Below are 22,722 nucleotides of genomic sequence, written 5' to 3'. Positions count from 1 at the left end.
TGATATAATGTTTATAAATGAAAATCCTACACACCTTTGTTGTTAGCTAAAATATAAGAATATGGAGAAATGATGGGATTTTATGTTAATAAAGAAAAATCAAAAATTTTATGTAAAAATATGCAAGTAAATAAACAAAAGGAGTTGCAGAGACTAACAGGATGTGAAGTTACCTCTAAAGTAAAATATTTGGATGTGGAAATAACAATGAAGAATATTGACCTGTTCAAAAATAACTATGAAAAGCTATGGCGTAAAATGGATGAAAATATGATAAAATGGAATAAGCTTAACTTGTCATTGCTTGGAAGAAAAGCTGCAATTAAGATGAATATTTTGCCGAGAATGATGTATTTGTTTCAAACTATTCTGATTGTGAAAGACAGTAAACAATTTAACAAATGGCAAAGGAAGATTTCGGAATTTGTATGGGCTGGGAAGAAACCAAGGATTAAAATTAAAGTTTTAATAGATGCTAAAGAAAGACAACGACATTGGATTTATATTCCACCCTCCACAGAGTCTCAGAGCGGCTCACAATCTCCTTTACCTTCCTCCCCCACAACAGACACCCTGTGAGGTGAGTGGGGCTGGAGAGGGCTCTCACAGCAGCTGCCCTTTCAAGGACAACCTCTGCCAGAGCTTGGTTTTTTCCTTTCGTTTCTGAGGATTTCTTGAAACCTTGTTAGCGGTTGAAGGAGATGACCATCTTTTAAAAACTGCATTATTACAGTTTTTATTTGAGAATACTGAAACCAGTTAATTTGATGGCCTAGTTTGTCCTGGACCATATTTTTTGAAATAATACTGCCATTCAGTATGTAGGCACAAGGCCTATCTAAACCAGTCTTTATCAATTCCTGATATCTGAAGGATTCCCTACTGGGGGAAAGCACTGTTGATTTAAAATAGTTGATACTGGAGAGGGATGAGGAGCTAAGATTTTTTCTGTAATCATCCCAAATTCTTAAAGTATGATAGAGGAAGGGATTCACTGAGATTAAATGAGATCTAAATTTTTGTGTTGTCCAGATAGTTCCTTTCAATGTTAAGGGGGCAGTGAGAACCCCTCCTATAGAAATCCATATTTTATTTGGGGAAATACGTATCAACTGGACTAGCTGTGCTAAATTTGAGGCAACGTAGCGCATTTTCAGATCAGGAGGTTGGAGGCCACTCCTTTTCCCTGGTTTGCTTAAAGTCACATGAGAAGCCTCTGATGTGTTTCCCCTTCCCCAAAATAAATTTATTTAGTGAACTTTGCTAAAGTGTAAGCTTTTTCTCAGTAATATAATTTCCCTTATAAATCAGTTTACTACTGAAAGTGGCATCGTTTCTAGTTGTATTAACTATGTTGTTGTTCAGTCGCATAGTCGAGTCTGACTCTTTGCGACCCCATGGACAAAGTCACGCCAGGCCCTCCTGTCTGCCACCATCCTCCAAAGCGTGCTCAAATTCGTGTTTGTACCATCAGTAACGCTGTCCAGCCATCTCATTTTTTGCCATCCCCTTCTTCTTTTGCCTTCTGTCTTTCCCAGCATCAGGATCTTCTCCAGTGAGTGCTCCCTTCTCATTTGGTGGCCAAAGTAATTGAGCTTCAGCTTCAGCATCTGGCCTTCCAGAGAACAGTCTGGGTTGATTTCCCTTAGGACTGACTGATTGGATCTCTTGCAGTCCAAGGAACTCTCAAGATTCTTCTCCAGCACCACAGCTCGAAAGCATCTATTCTTCTGCGCTTGGCCTTCCTTATGGTCCAGCTCTCACAGCCATACATTACTACTGGGAATACCATCACTTTGACTATACGGACTTTTGTTGGCAGGGTGATGTCTCTACTTTTTATTATACTGCCCAGGTTCGCCGTAGCTGTCCTCCCAAGGAGCAAACATCTTTTAATTAATAATTAAACTGAGCTCAGTAACAAATGGGCAACCAGTTGAGGGTTTGCAGAACGGGAGTAATATGCGTGCTCCGTCTGGCTCTGTCTAGTACTGACGAACAACATTTGGCTGTACTTTGATAGGTTATAGAATAGCTTTGTTCAGACTTCACTCGAAATCAAGTTTTAATTAAATTGGGGTGGATCCAAACATTGTCCAAGAAACCGTCCTCCAACTTCTGCTGCAATTAAAAAGCCACTTAAATTGGAGGACGTCCCTTTGGGCTGAAGGAAGAAGGCTTCTAGCTTTGCTCAGTCGTGGAAGTGGAGGGGCAGGATCCACCCCCTCAGTTATGGTCTGAATGTGGACTGGTTACTGTAGTGAACGTTGTGTTTCGTTACCATATAGAAGACCAGGTTCTGAAACCATGCTTTGAAGTTGGTTTATCAGTCACAACCTCCGTTAGGGTGCTGTGTGATGTATGAATGTAGACGTCACTGTTTATTTCTTGTTCTACCCTGAGGGCAGGATTCTAGTCTGGTTTCTGCCAGGGAAGCAGAATAGTGGTGAAAACAGCAATGAACGATTGAATGAATGAAACCAGAAATGGAACGATTGCCTGCAACCCGAATCTTGGTTTCACAAGCAAACCATAGTTGAAATGCACTGTGGTTTCATGTTGTGTTTGCATTGTGTGTGCATTCATGTTGTGAAATGCACTGTGGTTTCATGTTGTGTTTGCATTGAAAGTGTAGCCATCCGAATGTCCATGTTGGATGAACATCTGAAATTGCCAGTCATAGGCGATCTTTAGGCTTCCCAAAGACTAGGGCACACATGGCTATTGTAGCATCTGGTAGTATCAGTTTGCCGAAGGACATGAAGCTGCATTTAGAAATGGGCTCCGGATTACAAAAGAAGAAAAGTTTTTGTCCCAGGAAGGTGCTGTGTGTATGGTAACTCCAGAGTGCACATGGAATTCCTTCATACACAACATCTTCCCAGGCCAAAACGATTTGAGGAGCAGCTTTGAATGAAGGTCCCTCAGTGCATGTATGTATTTGTCCTTGATATTGTAGCCATGGGGGAAATGAACAGTCTCAATGGGGCCTTGTGAAGGTGTGAGGCCAGCTAAAATATCATTGGAGTCAGGATAATCTGTGACCATTATGCCTGCTGCAGCTGTAGTCTCAGGCAGCTAGCCCACCCATGAATGCTTATAGGTGGGGATTTGCACCCCAAAGAGGCAGCCAGCGGGCTCAGGAGGGCCCAGATAAGCATCACTGTGTGGCTAAGGAGGTGCATCCAGATGTACAGCAGCCAGGCCCGGCTCACCCACTAGGCAAACTAGGCAGTTGCCTAGGGCGTCAGGAGGGGGACACCAAATTGGGCTCCCCCCAGTACCCAAGACAACAGCCTAAATTTGCCTTTCTCCCCCCTGCTGCCACTGCTGCCGCCAATGCCAGCCCCCTTCCTTCCCTTCCACCGCTCTCTGCCTGCCCCCTCAGAGAACCTGAGCATTTTTCGAAGAGAGTGCTGGAGGAGGCTTCGCTCCCCCCTGTTTCCGGTTCTGGAAAGAAGGGAGAGAAACCTCCTCCAACGGTCTCTTCAAAAAACACGCAGATGCCGGCTGCCTCGAAGCTGGTAGGGCCCAGCCCTGTTGTGGCGAGCTTCTCTGAGGGAGGGGGGGCATTGCGGAGGGAGGGGGGAGGGGGCGGGCAGGGAGCCTGCCTGGGGCGCCATGTACCCTAGGGCCAACATTGACAGCAGCACACAGAAAACCTGCTTGTGAAGATGGGAAACGTGTGCAACTTGTTTGTATCACACACCTTCTCTCCCCTCCCCCCTTTTGTCAATGATAATTCGATGCAATCTCCTCTCCCCTCTCCCCTGGCCTGTGTGTGCATTCAGGGGCAGCTGTCAAATGAAGACGGTTTCAGAGGGTTAGCCCTGTTGCTCTGTAGTGGAACAGGTGAAAGACTCTGGTCTCTACGGTTCTGCCGAACTCGAATCTAGCTGTCAAATGAAAAACGTGGAGATGCATATGTGGGAGCAGAGTGGGAAAGAGAGCAAAGCTCTCCGTAATAAAAACGGCTTCTTTTTTTCCCCTCCATCTTTCCAAGGCAAACTGAACAGTCAAGACACGTACAACAATTTCACCAACAACAATCCCGGCAACCCGCGGCTTTCTCCTCTTCCGAGCCTGACGGTGGTGGTGCCTCTCGCTCAAATCAAGCAACCCATGACTCTGGGGACCATCACCAAACGCACAGGGTAAATGAAACCTCTTTGAACCATTCTTCTTCTTTATATCTATACAAATATATGTACTTTGAATTTACTTTGCAAGGTCCTGTAGTGCGGATTCACGTTAGCAGCAAAAGACCTTTACATTTCTCCGGCACGTACCGAAGAGAGAGAATTGGATCGAAAATCAAGCGTGTAAAGAACCGTAAGGCATCTGAAGCAGGGATGTAAATATTTGTCTGGAATTTTCAAAGAGGCCTTTTACAAAAAAAAAAAAATCCGATGGCTCATTTTCTCTAAACTATTCAAGGGATTTTCTTTCTTGACATCAGAGCTAATTAGTAACTAAAACAGAAGATTTTCTGGGTTCTGCGAAACCATCTAAAGTATGTTTCTGAGGAGTATAATAGAATGTGGCATGTGCGGGAGGGAGAGCGCTCTGAGGTTCTGAACCTCTTTCTTGTTTTTCAAATTGGATCTTATTTTAATTTTTATATTCTTCCTCTCCACCCGTCCCTGCCTACCACAGCTTGGTATGTTAAATTAAGAGCATACTCAGGATAAAGACTGGGACGCGTTTGTCACAGTGGTTTTGCTTGATCTGGGCTGGTCTCTCCAGCCTCCAAATCAGGATAATAAGGCAAGCACAATGAAGGCAAGTGGGGGCATTGTGGTACTGAAGTGCTTATCCTAGGACAAGTCGTTGGGGGGTGGGGAGGAAAGGCATGCATGTTTTTGAGTGCTAGCAAATCTCTTTTGCCCTTCTGAAACTGTTGAGTCTGTCTTCGCCCACAGAAGAGTAGCGTGTTTTGCTGTATCCATTTACATCAGCCCGTTTTTAGTTTTCCGTCTCAACACTTTTCAAGTTCAATATGTTGTTATATGGGCTTGGAGCCAACCAGCCGCAAAACGGAGTAGTTTGCAGAAGAGATGGTTGCTCCTCTCCGTGTTCTCACTGCAGGACAATACGCAGCGTTCCTGTACAAAAAAGCTGCTCTGTGGATTGAAGGACATTTAGGCATGGCAACGGCTGGCAGCACCAGGAGCTCGAGAGTAAAGGGGGATAATTAGGAACGGACCCCCCCCCCCCCCGAATCCTTGAGCCCATGCATGAGTGGGGGCAGTGATTTCCATCGATTTCCCCTTCCCCCTGCAGCCCCTTGAGCGACTTCCTCTGCTGTTCCTTGAACTTCAAGGCTGATTTTCAAGGGGAGCTGAAGGGAAGGCGACAAAGAACGTTCCCATCTGGGAATGCTCTCTATTCGCTGTTGAATCTGTGCCATCATCTTGATGGTAGCTCATAACAAATCAAATTTGCCCTTACAACATAACCTTTACGTGTAGCAGTTCCAAATTTGGAACCAAAACAAAGCCAAATAATGTAAAGTATCAGATGTTTTCAGGGAAATCTGTCACATGGATGTTTTATAAAGCATTTAAGCTTCCAGCGCAAATGAGGCTACCTGTTTGCCAAAAGACTGGACCAGGAGTCAAAATGAGGAGGCGGAAGGCTTAAGTCCTGCCTCATTGTACATAGCAGAAACTACGACAACACCTCTCTGAGCCCCCAATTCCCAAAATACTGTGCCCATGAACTGAGTATATGGAATGTTTTTGTAACAGTCGCTGAGGATAGCCAAAGGAATCTGCTATAATTAGCAGCTAGAGCACACATCAGTGAAACTGGTTTCACATTGTACAGTTTCACATTGAAACCAGTGTACAGTTATTGACAAAGAATTGCTCATAATGGCCTCTGTTGCTTTTGTAATGTGTAGATTGGTCATGTGTAGCCCTTTCATGCTCGCTAGACATGCAGCAGCTGATTTTGCCAGGGACATACGATGCAAGTCAATGAACATCTGCATTTAATGCAGTATGGAGGTTGCATCTGCACATGACAGTATGGGTGGGGCTAAGATCACACGTGGGTTGTTGGCTGAAGCCTCAGTAGGATCATTGTGACCATGTAGAGTTGGTCAAATGTAGGCCAGAGAGCCCTCCATTGCTTACTCAGTGCTGAGAGCCTTGTTGAGAAAGCATCTTGAGCTGTAGAAAATGTGCATTTGTGAGCAGAGGATAATTGGCATGACACATGCATATTGGCACAAGACGTACACATGCAAGTAAGGGGTTAGATGAGGATTTTTATAATGGATGTGTTTGTTTGTTTAAAAAAAAAAACCCTTGCTGTTTGTGGAGGGAAATTCAGAACTCAGATTCTTCCCCTATAATGTTTATTAATGCAATCCACTTGGCCACTTCAGCATTTACCATTGATAAGAAGCAAGGCACGTTTCCGGAGGGAGGACCATATTTTGACCTTGAGAGTTAAGGTGCAAAGTGTCACTTTTTAATGGAGTTTTTGCATCTCTTTTGAGAACCACAGACAGGATAGTTCTGGCACTGTGGTGTGTTTTCCCACAGCGTAGCTGATGGAGGAAGTGTGCATCCCAACCATTTTGAAATTTCCCCTCTGCTTTCCTCCCAGCTGGAACCCCCAGAACTGTGTTTACCGCTGCTGGGAGAAAAGTTTATAGAAAGCAGGACTGTATAGAGAAGCAGAAGAGGAGAATGACTGTTGAAACCCCTGTTTCCCACTTGCTGCCTCTTCCCCTTCAAATGACTCCTGGCCCCTGCCATGTTCTGGCAATTTAATTGGAAATTCAGGTTAGAAGACACTGGTCTGTCATCAGTCGAGATGCTGTGCAAAACAGAGATTTTATTTCAGAACAAAGTTTGCATCCGGTGGCACCTTTAAGACCAGCAATGTTTTATTCAAGGTACCAGCTTTCATAAGAACATAAGAGAAGCCATGTTGGATCAGGCCAGTGGCCCATCCAATCCAGCACTCTGTGTCACAGAAGAACATAAGAGAAGCCATGTTGGATCAGGCCAATGGCCCATCCAGTCCAACACTCTGTGTCACACAGTGGCCAAAAATTTTATATATACACACACACTGTGGCTAATAGCCACTGATGGACCTCTGCTCCATATTTTTATCTAAACCCCTCTTGAAGCTGGCTATGCTTGTGGCCGCCGCCACCTCCTGTGGCAGTGAATTCCACATGCCAATCACCCTTTGGGTGAAGAAATACTTCCTTTTATCCGTTTTAACCTGGCTGCTCAGCAATTTCATTGAACGCCCACGAGTTCTTGTATTGTGCGAAAGGGAGAAAAGTACTTCTTTCTCTACTTTCTCCATCCCATGCATTATCTTGTAAACCTCTATCATGTCACCCCGCAGTCGACGTTTCTCCAAGCTAAAGAGTCCCAAGCGTTTCAACCTTTCATGTGCCCCTGAGCTCAAACTTTGTTCTGCTGCTTCAGACCAATATGGCTACCCACCTGAATCTAGATTTAATTTAATGTCCTGGTTAGTAAGAGTATCCAAACGCAGGGATCTCTCAGGCCATGATCCGAAACTATTATTTGAAGCTGGTTCCCCAATCATGGTTGATCTTACTGAAGGTTTTGCATGACATATTAGGGCAGGCCTCCTATTTAACCCTGGTTTACTTCCTGGTAGGGATGGGCACAAACCTAAAAATCCCAGTTCGGTTTGGGTTATGGAGTTTGGGATGGTCCCGAACCAACCCCCAAATCAAACTGAGCCAAAAATGCCCCAAACTGAACTGGCAGTTCAGACTGTCCTTTTTCTTGGACATGGGTTGGAAGGGTGGGGAATTGCCCAGGAAGGGTTAAAAAACTGGTAGGCATTAAACCCATGTGTTTCACTCCCTGCCACTTCAAAATGGGTGGAAGAGCAAAACAGAGCACTGAAATGGCTACCAGCCATTGCAGTCTAATAGTGCTTGGTCAAACCAGGTTTATGGTTGCCAGTCATTTTAACCTTATTGTTAAATCATTTATACCTTGTTGTTAACTGCCCTGAGCCTGGCTATCGGGAAGGGCAGTCAAAAGCCCAATTAAATAAACAATAAATAAAATCATAAATAAATGACAATGCAGAGGGTTTGCCTGTCAGCTATTAAAGGAAGGAGGGACCCCAAGACAGCAGAGTTGGTGGGGAGAACTCTTCCCATCTGCCCACCTGTGGACTCCCTGTCATCCAAAAAAAGAGGGGCTCATCTTAAATTTGGATACAGGTATTAAAGAAGTTTTAACATGCTTTAAGGTGGTTGCCTTCCTTTCAAATAATTTGGGTTTGTGTGTCTCTCTTTTATATATGTAAAATTAAGGTTAGACAATTTTAAAAAAATTCCTATTCCACTTTGCACTCCATTTCAGGTCTAGGGCCCAGCCCTTTCAAGTGGTTTCAAGTCCTGCCCCCCCCCCCCTTTCTAATGAGAAGGCTTAAGTATCCTGTTGAAATCAATAGCACTTAAAATCCCCTAACCTGAGGCTGCATCATGCCATAATAGAAAATTCTCGATGAAATCTAATGTTTAAAAACAGCTGCAGCACTAAACAGCAGCAAACAGAGAGAGAGAGAGTAAAACAGCAGGGAATTCAAACCGAAGGAGTCGTGGAGAGAAACAATTCAGTTTCCAAATGAATCCCATGTTTGTGGCATGATCTCCTAAAAGGTCCACGAACTGGAGTGAAGCTGGAGCCATGAGCCTCAAAGAGGGGACGCTCCCCGTGGATCGGGCCTTCCTTGCAAAATGCGGGTGGGGGGAGCCCTCTTTGTCGAGCCAAAGCCAAGCGTCACGCTGATGTTCCCTGGAGCTCGGCGAGGCCTAAAATGGCCAAATTGAGACAGCAGCCTCAACTTAAGCCTCCAGGGGGCAAAGCGTGTGTGTAACGTCTTTAACATCTGCCCCTTTATTTCTCGCAACGCACAGGCAGCGCTAGCCTGTGATAGGGAGAGAGGACAGGGACCATCTGCCCGGCTCCGAGAAGTGTAGGACGCTCTGCGTATCTCCACAAATGGCAAAAGACAGATGTATTTACACCTACATGGGAAACACCTTTAAGCAGTGCTACAAGGAAACAAGCCCCCCCCTTGTTTTTTCACTCTCTAGAAGCAGCTGCCTAACATTGGCAACTGTGCTTTAGTCATGAGGAAGAGAGCGCTGGAACTCAACTGGATTTTACAGCCGTCTCTTCTGCAGCGGCCAGTGGCAGGCGAGGAGGGAGGCATGGGAGAAAGAGGGCTGCTATCTTCTTCATCTGTTCATCTTTAAAGCCTAAAAATATAACCTGCTACCCAAACAATCCTGGGTTTTAAAAAAAAAGCTATGCTGGGGCAACATCACATAATTTCTCGTTCCGCAGACGCCTTTGATTTCGCTGGTTTCCTTACTCAGACGACATTCTCCTGCTCTGACAGTTTTCACTGTTGCTTTTGGATAATCGGTCAGGCAGATGGGAGCAGGGAAACCAGGGTTCGAATCCCTGCTTGGCCAAGAAGCTGCTTGAACGGAAAGTCCCTTCCCACATGGGTTCAGGTACTTGTGGATAGACAAACCAGCAGAGCGCGATGGCTTGATAAATTTTTACCTCTTTCAGTGTGCGTGCACAACAGTTCACCCCATCAGTACAGGGAATGTGGGGGGACTACAGTTGCCTCTCACATTCCACCCAGCCCTCATTCTCACTTGGGTTCAAGCTGCGTGCCTCAAAGGGTGGAACAACACCTCTGTTGGGCTCTGAGCTGGTCTTATTACACATCTGGGTCTATATGAGGATGGATCTTCCCTTGAGTAGCTCCTGCCACTCTCACCCTCTGATCCTCTTCAACTTCTTGTGGGAGGATAGAATCAAATAACACCTCTCCCCCCATCTTCTTGAAAGGCAAGGCAGGGTGTTAGTGTTGCCACTTTTACAGCAGCCTGTAATCTGCTGCCTGCCCAGTTTGAGATTTTAAAAGACACAGTATTGGGGATGGGCTGTGGCTCAGTGGTAGAGCATCTGCTCGACATGCAGAAGTCCCTGAGTTCAGTCCCCACCATCTCCAACAGTAGATTTTGTGAAAAGATGTCATAGGAGCTACAGAGCAAAGCCTCTATTTTCTCCACTGGCTGAGGCTCCTCCCTTAGGGAGGAAAGCCCTTGCAAAGCACCCCAGAGAGGTGCTGCCAGTCAGAGCTTGACAGACCAAGGGTCTGATAGAGTATAGGGAACCTTCATGAGTTCAGGATCAGGTAACTCCTAATTCCAGAATTGCTTCTGTTGCTTATTAGGTTTTTAAAAATTATTTGTTATTTTTATTGTTAATAAGAAAAAGTTTGATGTGGTGGTTAGAGCAGGGGTGCTGAACTCGTTTGCTATGAGGGCAGGATCTGACATAAATGAGACCTTGTCGGGCTGGGCCATGCGTGCACCTATTTAAGATTAGGTAGCAGAGGAATAAACTTTATAAAAGATACAGAACAACACAGTTACATTTTTTTAGAAGATGAAGAAGAAGATATTGGATTTATATCCCGCCCTCCACTCCGAAGAGTCTCAGAGCGGCTCACAATCTCCTTTCCCTTCCTCCCCCACAACAGACACCCTGTGAGGTAGATGAAGATATTGGATTTATATCCCGCCCTCCACTCCGAAGAGTCTCAGAGGGGCTCACAATCTCCTTTACCTTCCTCCCCCACAACAGACACCCTGTGAGGTAGATGAAGATATTGGATTTATATCCCGCCCTCCACTCCGAAGAGTCTCAGAGCAGCTCACAATCTCCTTTCCCTTCCTCCCCCACAACAAACACCCTGTGAGGTAGATGAAGATATTGGATTTATATCCCGCCCTCCACTCCGAAGAGTCTCAGAGCGGCTCACAATCTCCTTTCCCTTCCTCCCCCACAACAGACACCCAGTGAGGTAGATGAAGATATTGGATTTATATCCCGCCCTCCACTCTGAAGAGTCTCAGAGCGGCTCACAATCTCCTTTACCTTCCTCCCTCACAACAGACACCCTGTGAGGTAGATGAAGATATTGGATTTATATCCCGCCCTCCACTCTGAAGGGTCTCAGAGCAGCTCACAATCTCCTTTCCCTTCTTCCCCCACAACAGACACCCTGTGAGGTAGATGAAGATATTGGATTTATATCCCGCCCTCCACTCCGAAGAGTCTCAGAGCGGCTCACAATCTCCTTTACCTTCCCCCCCCCCACAACAGATATCCTGTGAGGTAGATGAAGATATTGGCTTTATATCCCACCCTCCACTCTGAAGAGACTCAGAGCGGCTCACAATCTCCTTTACCTTCCTCCCCTACAACAGACACCCTGTGAGGTGGGTGGGGCTAAGAGAGTTCTTACAGGAGCTGCCCTTTCAAGGACAAGCTCTGCCAGGGCTATGGCTGACCCAAGGCCATTCCAGCAGGTGCAAGTGGAGGAGTGGGGAATCAAACCCGGTTCTCCCAGATAAGAGTCCACACACTTAACCACTACACCAAACTGGCTCTCCCTTAAAACAACCCTTAAAATAAAACATGCTTAAAACATTAGCACTCGTTGGTCTTAAAGGTGCTTCCTTTATATTTCTCCCATGGGATCCAGGGAGCTGGGCAAAGGCTCTGGCTCTTTCTTTCCTTCCCCAGGGGACCAGGAGGGGGGAGGAGCCTCAGACAATAGAAGGAAGAGAGGCTTAGCTCAGTAGCTCTGCTGTGTGATTGAGAGAGCCTGACAAAGCAAGCTCTCCCTCCCCCCACCTTCCTACCCAAGGGAGAGGCCTCAACCAATGGAGAAAATAGAGGCTTTGCTCTGTAGCTCCTGTGCGACTGAGCAAGCCTTGCAAAGCAAGCTGTGGTGCAGAAGGAAGCAAGAGAGAGGGAGAAGGAAGCAGAGGACAGCCAGTTGCTCAGGGGCCTGATGTTTGAGACCCCTGGAGTAGAGTGTGAGACGGGGACTAGAAAGCCCCAAGTTCAAATCCCCATTCTTCCATGTTACTCCCTGGGCAGCCTTGGCCCCATCACCCTCTCTACCTCACTGTATAGAATTGTTGTGAGCATGAAATGGAGAGAGGGGAGTCATGTACACCACCGTGAACTCCTTGAAGGAAGAATGGGTCGAATAAAAACTAGTAATGAACAATAGTGAGGTTTAAAAGTTTTCTTTTTAAAGTGCAACTTAGCAAGGTGCGAGGAAGCTGCTGGCCAAAAAAGGCGGGCCCATCGTGGTCTTGGTTTGTGTGGTCCTTGGATTCAGCCCTGGGAAACGAAGGCTGACAAGATGGGACCTGTGCCCCATCCCAGAAAAGATTAATCAGCAAGAAGTTCTTGCGCAGCATGAAGGAGCTGTGCCCCGTTTGGTTTGATTTTACAAAATGGCAGGAGGAATGCAGACAACCCATTTTTTATGTAGGATCCGGCCAAGATGTTATCAGCGTTAACATTTCCCATTCTGTGTACGATTTGTTCATAAAATCACTGATATCCGTTGTTCCCTTTTGAACTCGGGAGACTGTAATCCTTTCCAGAACCACCCCCCACCCCCAAAAAGAGCCGAGAAGAACTACACCAGCTGAATAGGAAATAACAAAGAAGAATAAAAAACAAACCTTGAAAGAAAAAGCGGGGGGGGGGGTGTCTAAATTAAATTCCTTACATTTCAAACACGCAAAACAGAGTTGGCACATTTATGGGAATTATTTTCCCAGGTGATAAATATTTCAGAAGTGTTAGTGTTTTAACTGTTGTCGTGATTTATGGATTCAACTTTGTATCCTCGCCTGAGCTGGGGCTCTTAAGGGGCAGTGACGCAAAGCAGAATATGGAAGGGGCTGGTTCCCTACTCCCCGTCTTTCAAACAGCACACTTGTGCTGGGGAATTTGTGGACACATCCTCATCCTCGCTTCCTAAAATCCTTCTTTGCTGCCCCAGATTATTTAGGATGTTGTCCTTAGGTAGAGCCCCATGGCGCAGAGTGTTAAAGCTGCAATACTGCAGTCCTAAACTCTGCTCATGACCTGAGTCCGATCCCCAGCAGAAGCTGGGTTTTCAAGTTTGAGTACCCAGCTTGCGGGGGTGGGGGGGGGAAGTGTAGATGACTGGGGAAGGCAGTGGCAAACCACCCCATAAAAAAGTCTGCTGTGAAAGCAACGTCACCCCAGAGTCGGAAACGACTGGTGCTTGCACAGGGGACTACCTTTACCTTTTACCTTAGGGCTGGTCCCTTGCCCAACGAGCTGCCCTTGGTGATGAACCTATCTGGCAAGGCCACTGGGGGTGGGCATGGAGTGGGAATTAGGGCTTGTCTTCTGGTCCTGGCTGTGAGAGGAAGATGTCTATGTTCTAAGAACATAAGAACATAACATAAGAGAAGCCATGTTGGATCAGGCCAGTGGCCCATCCAGTCCAACACTCTGTGTCATACAATGGCTAACCCCCCCCCCCCAAGTGCCGTCAGGAGGTTCACAAGTGGGGCTAGAAGCCCTTCCGCTTTGCCCCCCCAAGCACCAAGAGTACAGAGCATCACTGCCCCAGACAGTTCCAATAATATACTGTGGCTAATAGCCACTGATGGACCTCTGGGCAGAGGTGGCCAACGGTGGCCTCAGGAATCATCAAGAGGTGATGCATTGGTGGTGTGCCCCTTCAATTCCGGTTCTTGTGGCAGAAGAAAATCACTGTCAGCAGAATCATAAGTCTCACGGGTTTTTCGATCCAGTAAGGGATTGGGGGGCGGGCCAGGCCCCAATCTTCCCCTGCCTCCTACCTGGGAGATAGGCCTATAGTGGAGGTGGCCAAACTGTGGCTCAAGAGCCATCTGCACAGCCCCCTGTAACCATGGGGGGGGGGCGGGGGCACAGCCCCCTACCCAACCCCCCTCGGACCTTTGTGGCCCTTCCTTTCCCCGGACCCCACTCTCTCTGCTGTCACTTTTGTCCTCACGGCTCTGGCGGCCCCACCCCCCTTCGTGCGAAACCTCCCCCTCCCACCCACCCACCCATTTACCCACCAACTGGGCGAAAGAGTAAAGAGCCGGCTCCTGGGGCTCTTGCAAGGTGGCCCCCCTTGCCGATCACATGATCGGCGGAAAAAGTCGCTCTGAAGCCGGCTTTCCAGAGTGATCAGCAAGTTCAGCGCTGGGGGGGAGGCGCCTTGCAAGAGTCCCAGGAACCGGCTCTTTACTCTTTCACCCGGTTGGTGGGTAAGTGGGTGGGAGGGAGGGAAGGAGAGGTGCCATGTGGAGGGGGGTGGGGCCGCCAGAGCCGGGGGGAGGAAAGTGGCGGCGGAGAGAGGGGGGGTCCTCCATCCAAAAATTTTTCCGGTGGCCCCCCCCCCCCACCAACCTTTTCTGGCTACGGGCCTGCATCTGGACCTCTTTCACACATATTGTGGAGTTCTCAGAGGTTGAAGAAGCACTTAATGCAGGCTTACACTCAAGTGAGCGTGCTTAGCACCGGGACCTCACTCATCCTCTGAGCACTGACCCATAGGTGGGGGAATATTCCTGCCGTGTGTAAAGTGGGGAAGGAGGGGGAAACAGGCAGGCTTGCAAGCTCTTTTCCTCCACCGCACAGGTCGCCCAGAGACCTAGGGAAAGAGAGCGCGAGAGCCGAGGGAGCCAGCAAACTCCAGAAGGCTCGTAGCATCTGGTTGAATGTATCAGTTTGAACTGGCTGTGGCTCCTATATGAAAACTGTACACACTTAAGTATTTTGTAGTAGTAGTAGTAGTAGTTCTTTATTCACGGTCATTTTGTGGTGATTGAGAGTAAAGATGTAATAAGAAGAATCATGAACATGGGTCAGTACTAATGGCTGTTACTCCTGAAAAAACATAGGAAGACTTTGCTCCTGAGGAAGTCTATTGATGAAATGGGCCTATATCCGGGTGCTCATTGACCTTTTTTGCAATAGGGATATGTTAATATTGGACCTCTTTAACAACATGAAGCATGCCTCATTTACAATATGAAACATGACTTTTTTGCAATATGGAAATGTCAGTATTGGACCTCTATTGGAATATGAAGCATGCCTAATTTACAATATGAAATATATGAATGATGATATGAAGTTTGTAATTTTTTAAAATGTTGTGCATTAAAATATATGTTTTTTTAATTGGTTATTATATTCTTTGTAGTTGTTTAACTTCTATTGCCCATCCCACCTGGGGATTGGCAGCCCTATCAGAGAGAGTTCCTTCCCCAACCAGTCAGTTACTCCAGTAGGGAACAATGTAATTTCTGGGCTTAAAGGGCTAGCTTCTCAACAAGGTTTTGGACAAATGCACAACATTTTAAGAGCGTGTATGGCTAGGGTTTTTTCCCCATAACAATGAATTAATACCAGCATGGGCATCAGCCATTTTGATAGGATGTGTGCTTTTGATCTGCAGACGTACAAAATATACAGGGATAGATTATCACAGAAGTCAATGTATAGAAGCTGTGAGGTGGGGAGAAATGCAGGCATTCATGAGGACTAGACCCCAGTGGACAGGAGAACAACTGGAAGAGTCGTGGCCTGCCCATTCTGCAAGGCCTGCCTGTCACAAAGGCCGATATGCCCTTCTGCTTTATGCAGGTGCTCATTTTGTTCAATCACGAAATACCCATTTCCTCTCTATGCTTTAATCATGTGTGATACAGTGTCCCAGTGATGTTGACATTAACTGGAAGTCACTGCTAATGTTTAATTAAGAGTTTGCTTTGTTACATGTCTATTAAGGGTGCAAGGGGGCGGGATTGAAAGCCACCTTTCCCAGATGGCTCAAGATCTGGATTTTTGGGGGGAGGGGGGGATAAATTAACATGAACAATTTTATATATGTCTCCAATTAAAATATTCATTTTAAATTTTTGTTTTTGCCCCAAAGAGTTTGGAAAACTGAATGTAGACCGATTCTTTAAAGAAAATGATCTTCAATGGCCATAATTTGTTTTCTGCACACGGTGAAGCCAATGGCGTTGGACAGCCCCCATGGTCGCCTTGGCTTGACATTGCTTTGTTATTGTCACCCAGCACAGCCATCTGGTGCTGTTGATTTGAGGACAGGCTCTCTTGTAAATTTGGTACACTGTCCTTCCGTATTAATGCACGCAAAGCGATGCCGTGTGAAGCGGCTTGGAAGAGGAGAGATGATCCTAGATGTGAATGTTGGTGGCAGGTTGAATTTCAGTCCGTTTTTTTCAAATAGGATTTGTGGGGGGGGGGGGGATACATTGCCTCCTCCCCATCCCTCTGTGGATTGCTGGGCAGAAAGTTTAACTGAGAAAATGGTGAGATTTTCTTTTCTTTCAGCCCTCACTAGGGAATTCTCCATGTCCCCAAAATTGCAGCCTGTCAATCAGAATATTCTATCATATACAGTTGGGCAGTGCATATGCACAAAATTTCCACTGTTACTCTTCTTTTACATAATTTATCCAGGTTTTGCTAGTCTAGTTGGGGTGAAGGAGCTGTGCAAGGCAGCAAAGGCAGCCTCCAACTGCTAGAAATTTGATTCAAGCACTCCTTCGGCCTTCTGAGATTTTAGGAGGAGCTGCACATAGTTCCAAGCATCTTTCCATAGTGGGGTGGACTAGAAATGTGCTTTTGGTCCTGAAATCAAATCCTTCAGACTTCTGTTCACACCCACAGAAGCAAAGGAGACCAATAGCCCTCCCTGTGATCTCAGGGGTGAGTATCAGAGGCGAGGACTTCCTAACAAAGAGGTACTTCAGCATTTTCAGGTGTGTTCAGAGTGGAACAGGAATGTCCCAGTGAGGGAGGATCCAGGCTGTGCATATGTTCGCAGGCCTGGCTTTGAGTTAGTTCTTCTGTATGCTTGTCTTGAAAGCACTCTTCTCCCTTTCTCAAAATGTGAGAACTCACGGGCACTCAATGAAATTGTTGATCAGTCGGGTTAGAACAGATAAAAGGAAGTAACTCTTTACCCAAAGAATGATTAACGCATGGGATTCACTGCCACAAGAAGTGGTGACAGCTACAAGCATAGACAGCTTCAAGAGGGGATTAGATAAATATACGGAATGGAGGCCCATCAGTGGCTATCAGCCACAAGGTATAGATGGACTCTCTGTCCAGGGCAGTGATGCTCTGTATTTTTGGTGCTTGGATGGGGGAGGGACACAGTGGGAGGACTTCTAGTGTTCTGGTCCCATTGCTGGACCTCCCGATGGCACCTGGTTTTTGGCCACTGTGTGACAGAGTGTTGGACCTGATTGATCACTGGCTTGATCCAATACCCAAGAAGTCCAGGGTCACCAAAGAGTCAGTCATTGGCAAACCACCTCTGAAATTGTGTTGAAAACCCCATGAGGAATCACCGTAAATTAGCTTTGACTTGACAGCACTGTACACATACAATTACACCTCGTAATAATTAGTAGAGCCCTGACTTGGCTAGTCCGCGCTAACTCAATCTCCTCAGATCTCAGAAGCTAAGCAAAGTCGGGCCTGGTCAGCATTTGGATGAGAGACCACCAAGAAATCCCAGGGTTGCTACCCAGAGGCAGGCAGTGGCAAACCATATATGATCTTCTTCGTGGTCTCTGTGCATTCACACATATGGGTAATCCGCAGGATTGGCCCCGACCTCGGAGAGTTCAAAGCAATCTTGATCGTAGATCTGGCGCGCCTCCCACTTGTCCTGGGAGGAGACAGCTACTGCGCATGCCTGGACAAGGGGGAGGTGCTTAGCCACTCAGTTTCTTCCTTACCGCCGACCGGATCGCACCTTCCTCGTTGATCTCCAACTTCTTCATTGCAATCTCCAACAACTACCTTCTCTTCGCTTCAATTCTTCATCTTCTACTTCTCCTGGTATCGTATAAAAAAAAAAAAAAAAAAAAAAAGCCTCCTCTTACTATCTTTCTGGACTTTCCCCCTCCCTCCCCCCCCCCCCTCCCGGGCGGATGGAAGGAAGGGACAAGATAATCTTTAAACGCTGTACCAGCTGCTCCTCAAAAATCCCCTCGTCCGACGGCCACTCTCTTTGCTTGTTCTGCCTTGGAGAGGCACACCGTCCAGACTCCTGCGTGCACTGCAGCCAATTTGGCAAACAGGCCCGCAAGAACCGCGCCGCGAGACTCAAGAGCCACCTCATGGAAACCTCACTCCGACCGGCCATGCCGCGTGGCGGACAACAACAACCCGCGCCATCTTCCCCACACCTCGTGGGAGAGGCGCAGTCGGCAGCTTCCGTGGCACAGACTCCCTGTAAGCCTAAGACCGGCAAGCACTCTAAGAAGTCGGACGACCCCAAAAAGCGTCGCCGCTCCGATTCCGCCCACTCGGACCCGACGGGCAGCACTAGCTCAAAAAAGCATAAGACCCGCCCTCTCGACTCGGCCTCGAACCCGACCACCAAACCGAAGGCCTCGAACCCGACCGCCACTGCCTCCGGATCGATGCCGAAGACTCCGACGTCGAAGTCGACGGCAACACCGTCAATCACTCCGTTGGAAATCATCCGCATCTCATCAAAGTCGCCGTCCATTCCGAATTCCCCACCAGACCAGCTGCTGGATACGCACTCTACCGCATCCGTTAGGACCCACACTCTCGACCCCACTAAATTCGTAGATCTCTCACAGCCGATAGACGCCCACGCGCTCACCAGAGAACCCTCGACCCCGAGAGATCCCCTGACTAGACCTCGATCTCACAGTCGCAAACGCACCAGGTCCCGCAGTCGCCGACACACCAGGTCCCGCAGTCGCCGCCGTACCAGGTCCCGCAGCCGCCGCCGCACCAGGTCCCGCAGTCGCCGCCGCACCAGGTCCCGCAGCCGCCGGCGCTCTCGCAGCCACCGCAGGGGGAGACACTACTATTACTCTCCATCGAGATCTAGGTCTCCATCCCCACGGCACCGAAGACGGCACCGACGATCACCATCCCATGATCGCCATTACCACAGCTACCAAGAGTCTCCGCGCTACCGAGATCGCACACACAGACTCCAAACTGCTTCGATCGAATCGCTTCACCATGACGACCCTACGGACCTCGGCGCCGAACCGAAGCTCCCGTCACCACTAGAATCCCTACACACGGCTCCCAAGACAACACAGCCCGACCTACCTCAAGGAACCGACGACGGATCCGAGGAGGAACTCTCCGACTCCGACCACTCTTCGGGTTCGGACCTACAATCCCCAGACTCCGACATAGCCAAGCCAGCAGACTTATCACCGTCTGAAAGCCCAAGATCCTACCTCGACCTGGTAGCAAACATGGCAAGCTCGCTAAATCTAAAGCTCAATACGGACGCCCCCAGAGTCTCGGACGTCGTTTTTGATCTAGTCCACGCGGATCTTCCATCCAGCTCTTCTCTCCCAATGCTCCCCGTTCTACTAGAAACACTCAAAGAAGCATGGGACAAACCGGCATCGGTACCGCCAACATCCAAGAGGGTTGAAGCGCTGTACAAGATACACGCACCTGATTCCAAGTTCCTGTTCACCCACCCGGCTCCGAACTCGATCATTGTACATTCGTCCTCGAAGTCGAAGCAGACTAGACACCCGGTACCACCAGAACGGGAGGGCAAAAAACTCGACACCATCGGAAGAAAGATTTACGCCCTCACTACAGCCACAACCAAAATCCTCAACTACATGGCATGCTTCTCCGCATACAACCACAACCTGACCACCTCCCTCGCCGCATTGGTACCATCCCTGCCCGAGGCATCCCAAAAGTCAGCCACCACGACCCTGCAGGAGATGGCCAGAGTAACCAAACAGCAAATCAACACTGCCCGTCACGCTGCACAGTGTTCCTCCAGAACCTTGGCCTCAGCCATAGCACTCCGCAGACACGCGTGGCTCAGGTCCTCCTCCCTCCAACCAGACATCAAATACAAAGTTGAAGATTTGCCCTTTGATGGCCTTGGCCTGTTTAGCTCCTCTACAGATGACATCCTCACATCTGTAGACGATGGCAGGAAGAGGGCAAGACGACTGGGAGTCTCCCAACCTCTGACCCAAACCAATCGACAAAGGAACTGGAGGTCCAACCAATACAAAGGGAACAGATCCCCACGACAACAGGAACCATGGAAGCGCAAACCACCGCAGTCCAAGCCTTCCTTTCAACACAGACGCCAAACAACCAAGAAACCTTCAACCACACCCAAACCGTCTCTCTGACCTCCCTGCCCCGAGCCGTCCAGTCTCCCTCCATCAGCCAAACCCATCAACACGACTACAACCATTCTACACTGCCTGGAGGACCATAACATCCGACGCCTGGGTCCTCGCCATCATTCAAAGAGGCTACCTAATAGAGTTTACGTCCACTCCAAAGCACCACCGGTTCCTCACCACACCCCCGTCCGCACCCCTGCAGACGGAAATCGCGTCTCTGCTGGACAAGGGCGCGATAGAACCAGTCCCACCCCAATACCATCGCACCGGCTTCTACTCCCGGTACTTCCTGGTGCCAAAAAAGGACGGAGGACTCCGACCCATTCTCGACCTCCGCAAACTCAACCTACACATAACCTACAAGAAATTCCGTATGGTCACGCTTCAGGCAATCCTCCCGCTCATCCCAGAACGAGCATGGATGGCGTCCATAGACCTCCAGGACGCCTACTTCCACATTACAATCAACCATCATCACAGAAGATTCCTCAGGTTTGCCATAGGGAAGCAGCACTTCCAGTTCTGCTCCCTTCCCTTCGGTCTCTCCACAGCACCAAGGGTCTTCACCAAGTGCATGGCAGTAGTAGCAGCCACATTACGCCAGCAACAGATATCAATCTTCCCGTACATAGACGACTGGCTGATCGTCGCCCATTCCAGGGAGCAACTACAACTGGACGTCTCGACCACCCTCTCCACCCTGGCCACCTTAGGCCTCCTAGTCAACCTCTCAAAATCCAAACTAGTCCCTACCCAAAGGATCCAATTCATAGGAGCAGACATCTCCACGCTCTCACAAACGGCTTTCCTACCTCAGGACAGGGCACTCGCCATAATGTCACTGGCCAACACTATCATCGCCCAGCGTTCCCAAACAGCGCTCACCTTCCAGAGAATGTTAGGCCTCATGGCAGCAACCACAGCAGTTCTGCGGTTTGCGAAGCTGCACATGCGTCCCCTCCAAATGTGGTTCGTAAGAACTTTCCGCCCTCACACACAACATCAATCCACACTGCTCACCCTTCCACTACACATTGTACCATCCCTCAAATGGTGGACCAAGGAACATCACCTCTACAAGGGCATGCCATTCAGGCAGACACCGCCCTCGGTGATTGTAACCACAGATGCCTCCAACTGGGGATGGGGAGCCCACTTGGAAGACCTCACGGTGCAGGGCCAGTGGACAGACTACGAACGCTCTCTCCACATAAACTGCCTGGAGCTCATCGCAGTGCACAAGGCTTTGCGGTCCTTCCTCCCATCGCTAAGGAACCAGCACGTCCAGGTCACCTCCGACAACATCGCCACAGTCTTTTACATCAACAGGCAGGGCGGCACCGCCTCCGTCAGACTCTGCAAGAGAGCCCTAGCCCTGTGGCACTGGAGCATAAGCCAGGGCATCTTCCTCACGGCCGTACACCTACCAGGGGCCGAGAACACCCAGGCAGACGCCCTGAGCCGCCACTCCACCAACAACCACGAGTGGTCTATCAACAGCCGATACATCAGACAGATATTCAGCATCTTCGGACAACCGAAGATAGATGTATTTGCTTCACCGTCAAATGCCCAATGCACCCGCTTCTACATGAGAGGTCCTCCATCCCACCTCTCCAGGGGGGATGCCTTCATACAAACTTGGAAAGGAACACTCCACTACCTCTTTCCGCCCATTCCACTTATCACCAGAGTTCTACAGAAGATTCAGGTAGACCACACAAACTGCATCCTCATAACTCCATGGTGGCCGCGCCAACCCTGGTTTACGACCTTGCTGCTCCTGTCCAACAATACCTTCATCCAGCTCCCTCAAACACGGGATCTCCTCTCTCAACAGGGCGGCAGGGTCCTTCACCACAACCCGGCATCGCTCAAATTAACAGCCTGGAGAATCAGTTTCTAGACTTCCCTCCGGAGGTCCGTCAGGTCCTAGTGAACTCCAGAAAACCATCTACTAGGAAATCCTATCTATTTAAGTGGAAACGCTTCTCACACTATGCCTCACGGCACAACTTCGACCCCAACCTCGCCACTATACCTCAGGTACTAACTTACACCTTAACGCTATCCAGAGCGGGTCTGTCGTATTCTTCCCTGAAGGTACACCTGGCAGCCATCTCTGCCTTCCACCCCCGCATCGATGGCACAACGGTATTCTCTCACCACGCGACCAGAGCTTTCCTCAAGGGCATCATTCGCCTACACCCACCAATCAAACAAGTTCTACCCACCTGGAGCCTGTCCCTAGTCCTGAGCCAACTCATGAAACCACCCTTCGAGCCCATGGCCTCCATCCCACTACACCTGCTGTCATGGAAGACGGCACTACTTACGGCCCTCACCACAGGCAAGAGGGCCAGTGACATCTGCGCATTCAGAGCAGACCCACCGTATACGATATTTCATAACAGTACGGTGGTCCTCCGACCTGACCCGACCTTCCTACCCAAGGTCGTCTCTACCTTTCACCTAGGAAGACAGTCCACTATACCAGCCTTCTTCCAGCACCCCGCGGACGCGGGACAAAGGGCACTCCACAACTTGGATGCACGGAGAGCCCTAGCCTTCTACATAGACAG

General features: G+C 48.6%; 1 protein-coding gene across 5 annotated transcripts in view; it reads left to right on the top strand.

Annotated features, from left to right (window-relative positions):
* BCAS3 (BCAS3 microtubule associated cell migration factor) overlaps positions 1-22,722 on the top strand; it is an 831,824-nt gene that overhangs the window by 316,673 nt on the left and 492,429 nt on the right. For all 5 annotated transcript variants that reach the window (XM_060259085.1, XM_060259086.1, XM_060259088.1 and 2 more), the window contains exon 15: positions 4,004-4,154. In XM_060259085.1, coding sequence (XP_060115068.1) covers positions 4,004-4,154 — 151 coding nt within the window. The remainder of the gene's footprint in view (positions 1-4,003; positions 4,155-22,722) is intronic.

Source organism: Heteronotia binoei, chromosome 18 (assembly GCF_032191835.1).
Source record: "Heteronotia binoei isolate CCM8104 ecotype False Entrance Well chromosome 18, APGP_CSIRO_Hbin_v1, whole genome shotgun sequence".
NCBI classification, from domain to species: Eukaryota; Metazoa; Chordata; class Lepidosauria; order Squamata; family Gekkonidae; genus Heteronotia; species Heteronotia binoei.
The sequence above is the reverse complement of the archived record's forward strand: the minus strand, read 5'-3'. Positions and strand labels throughout refer to the sequence as shown.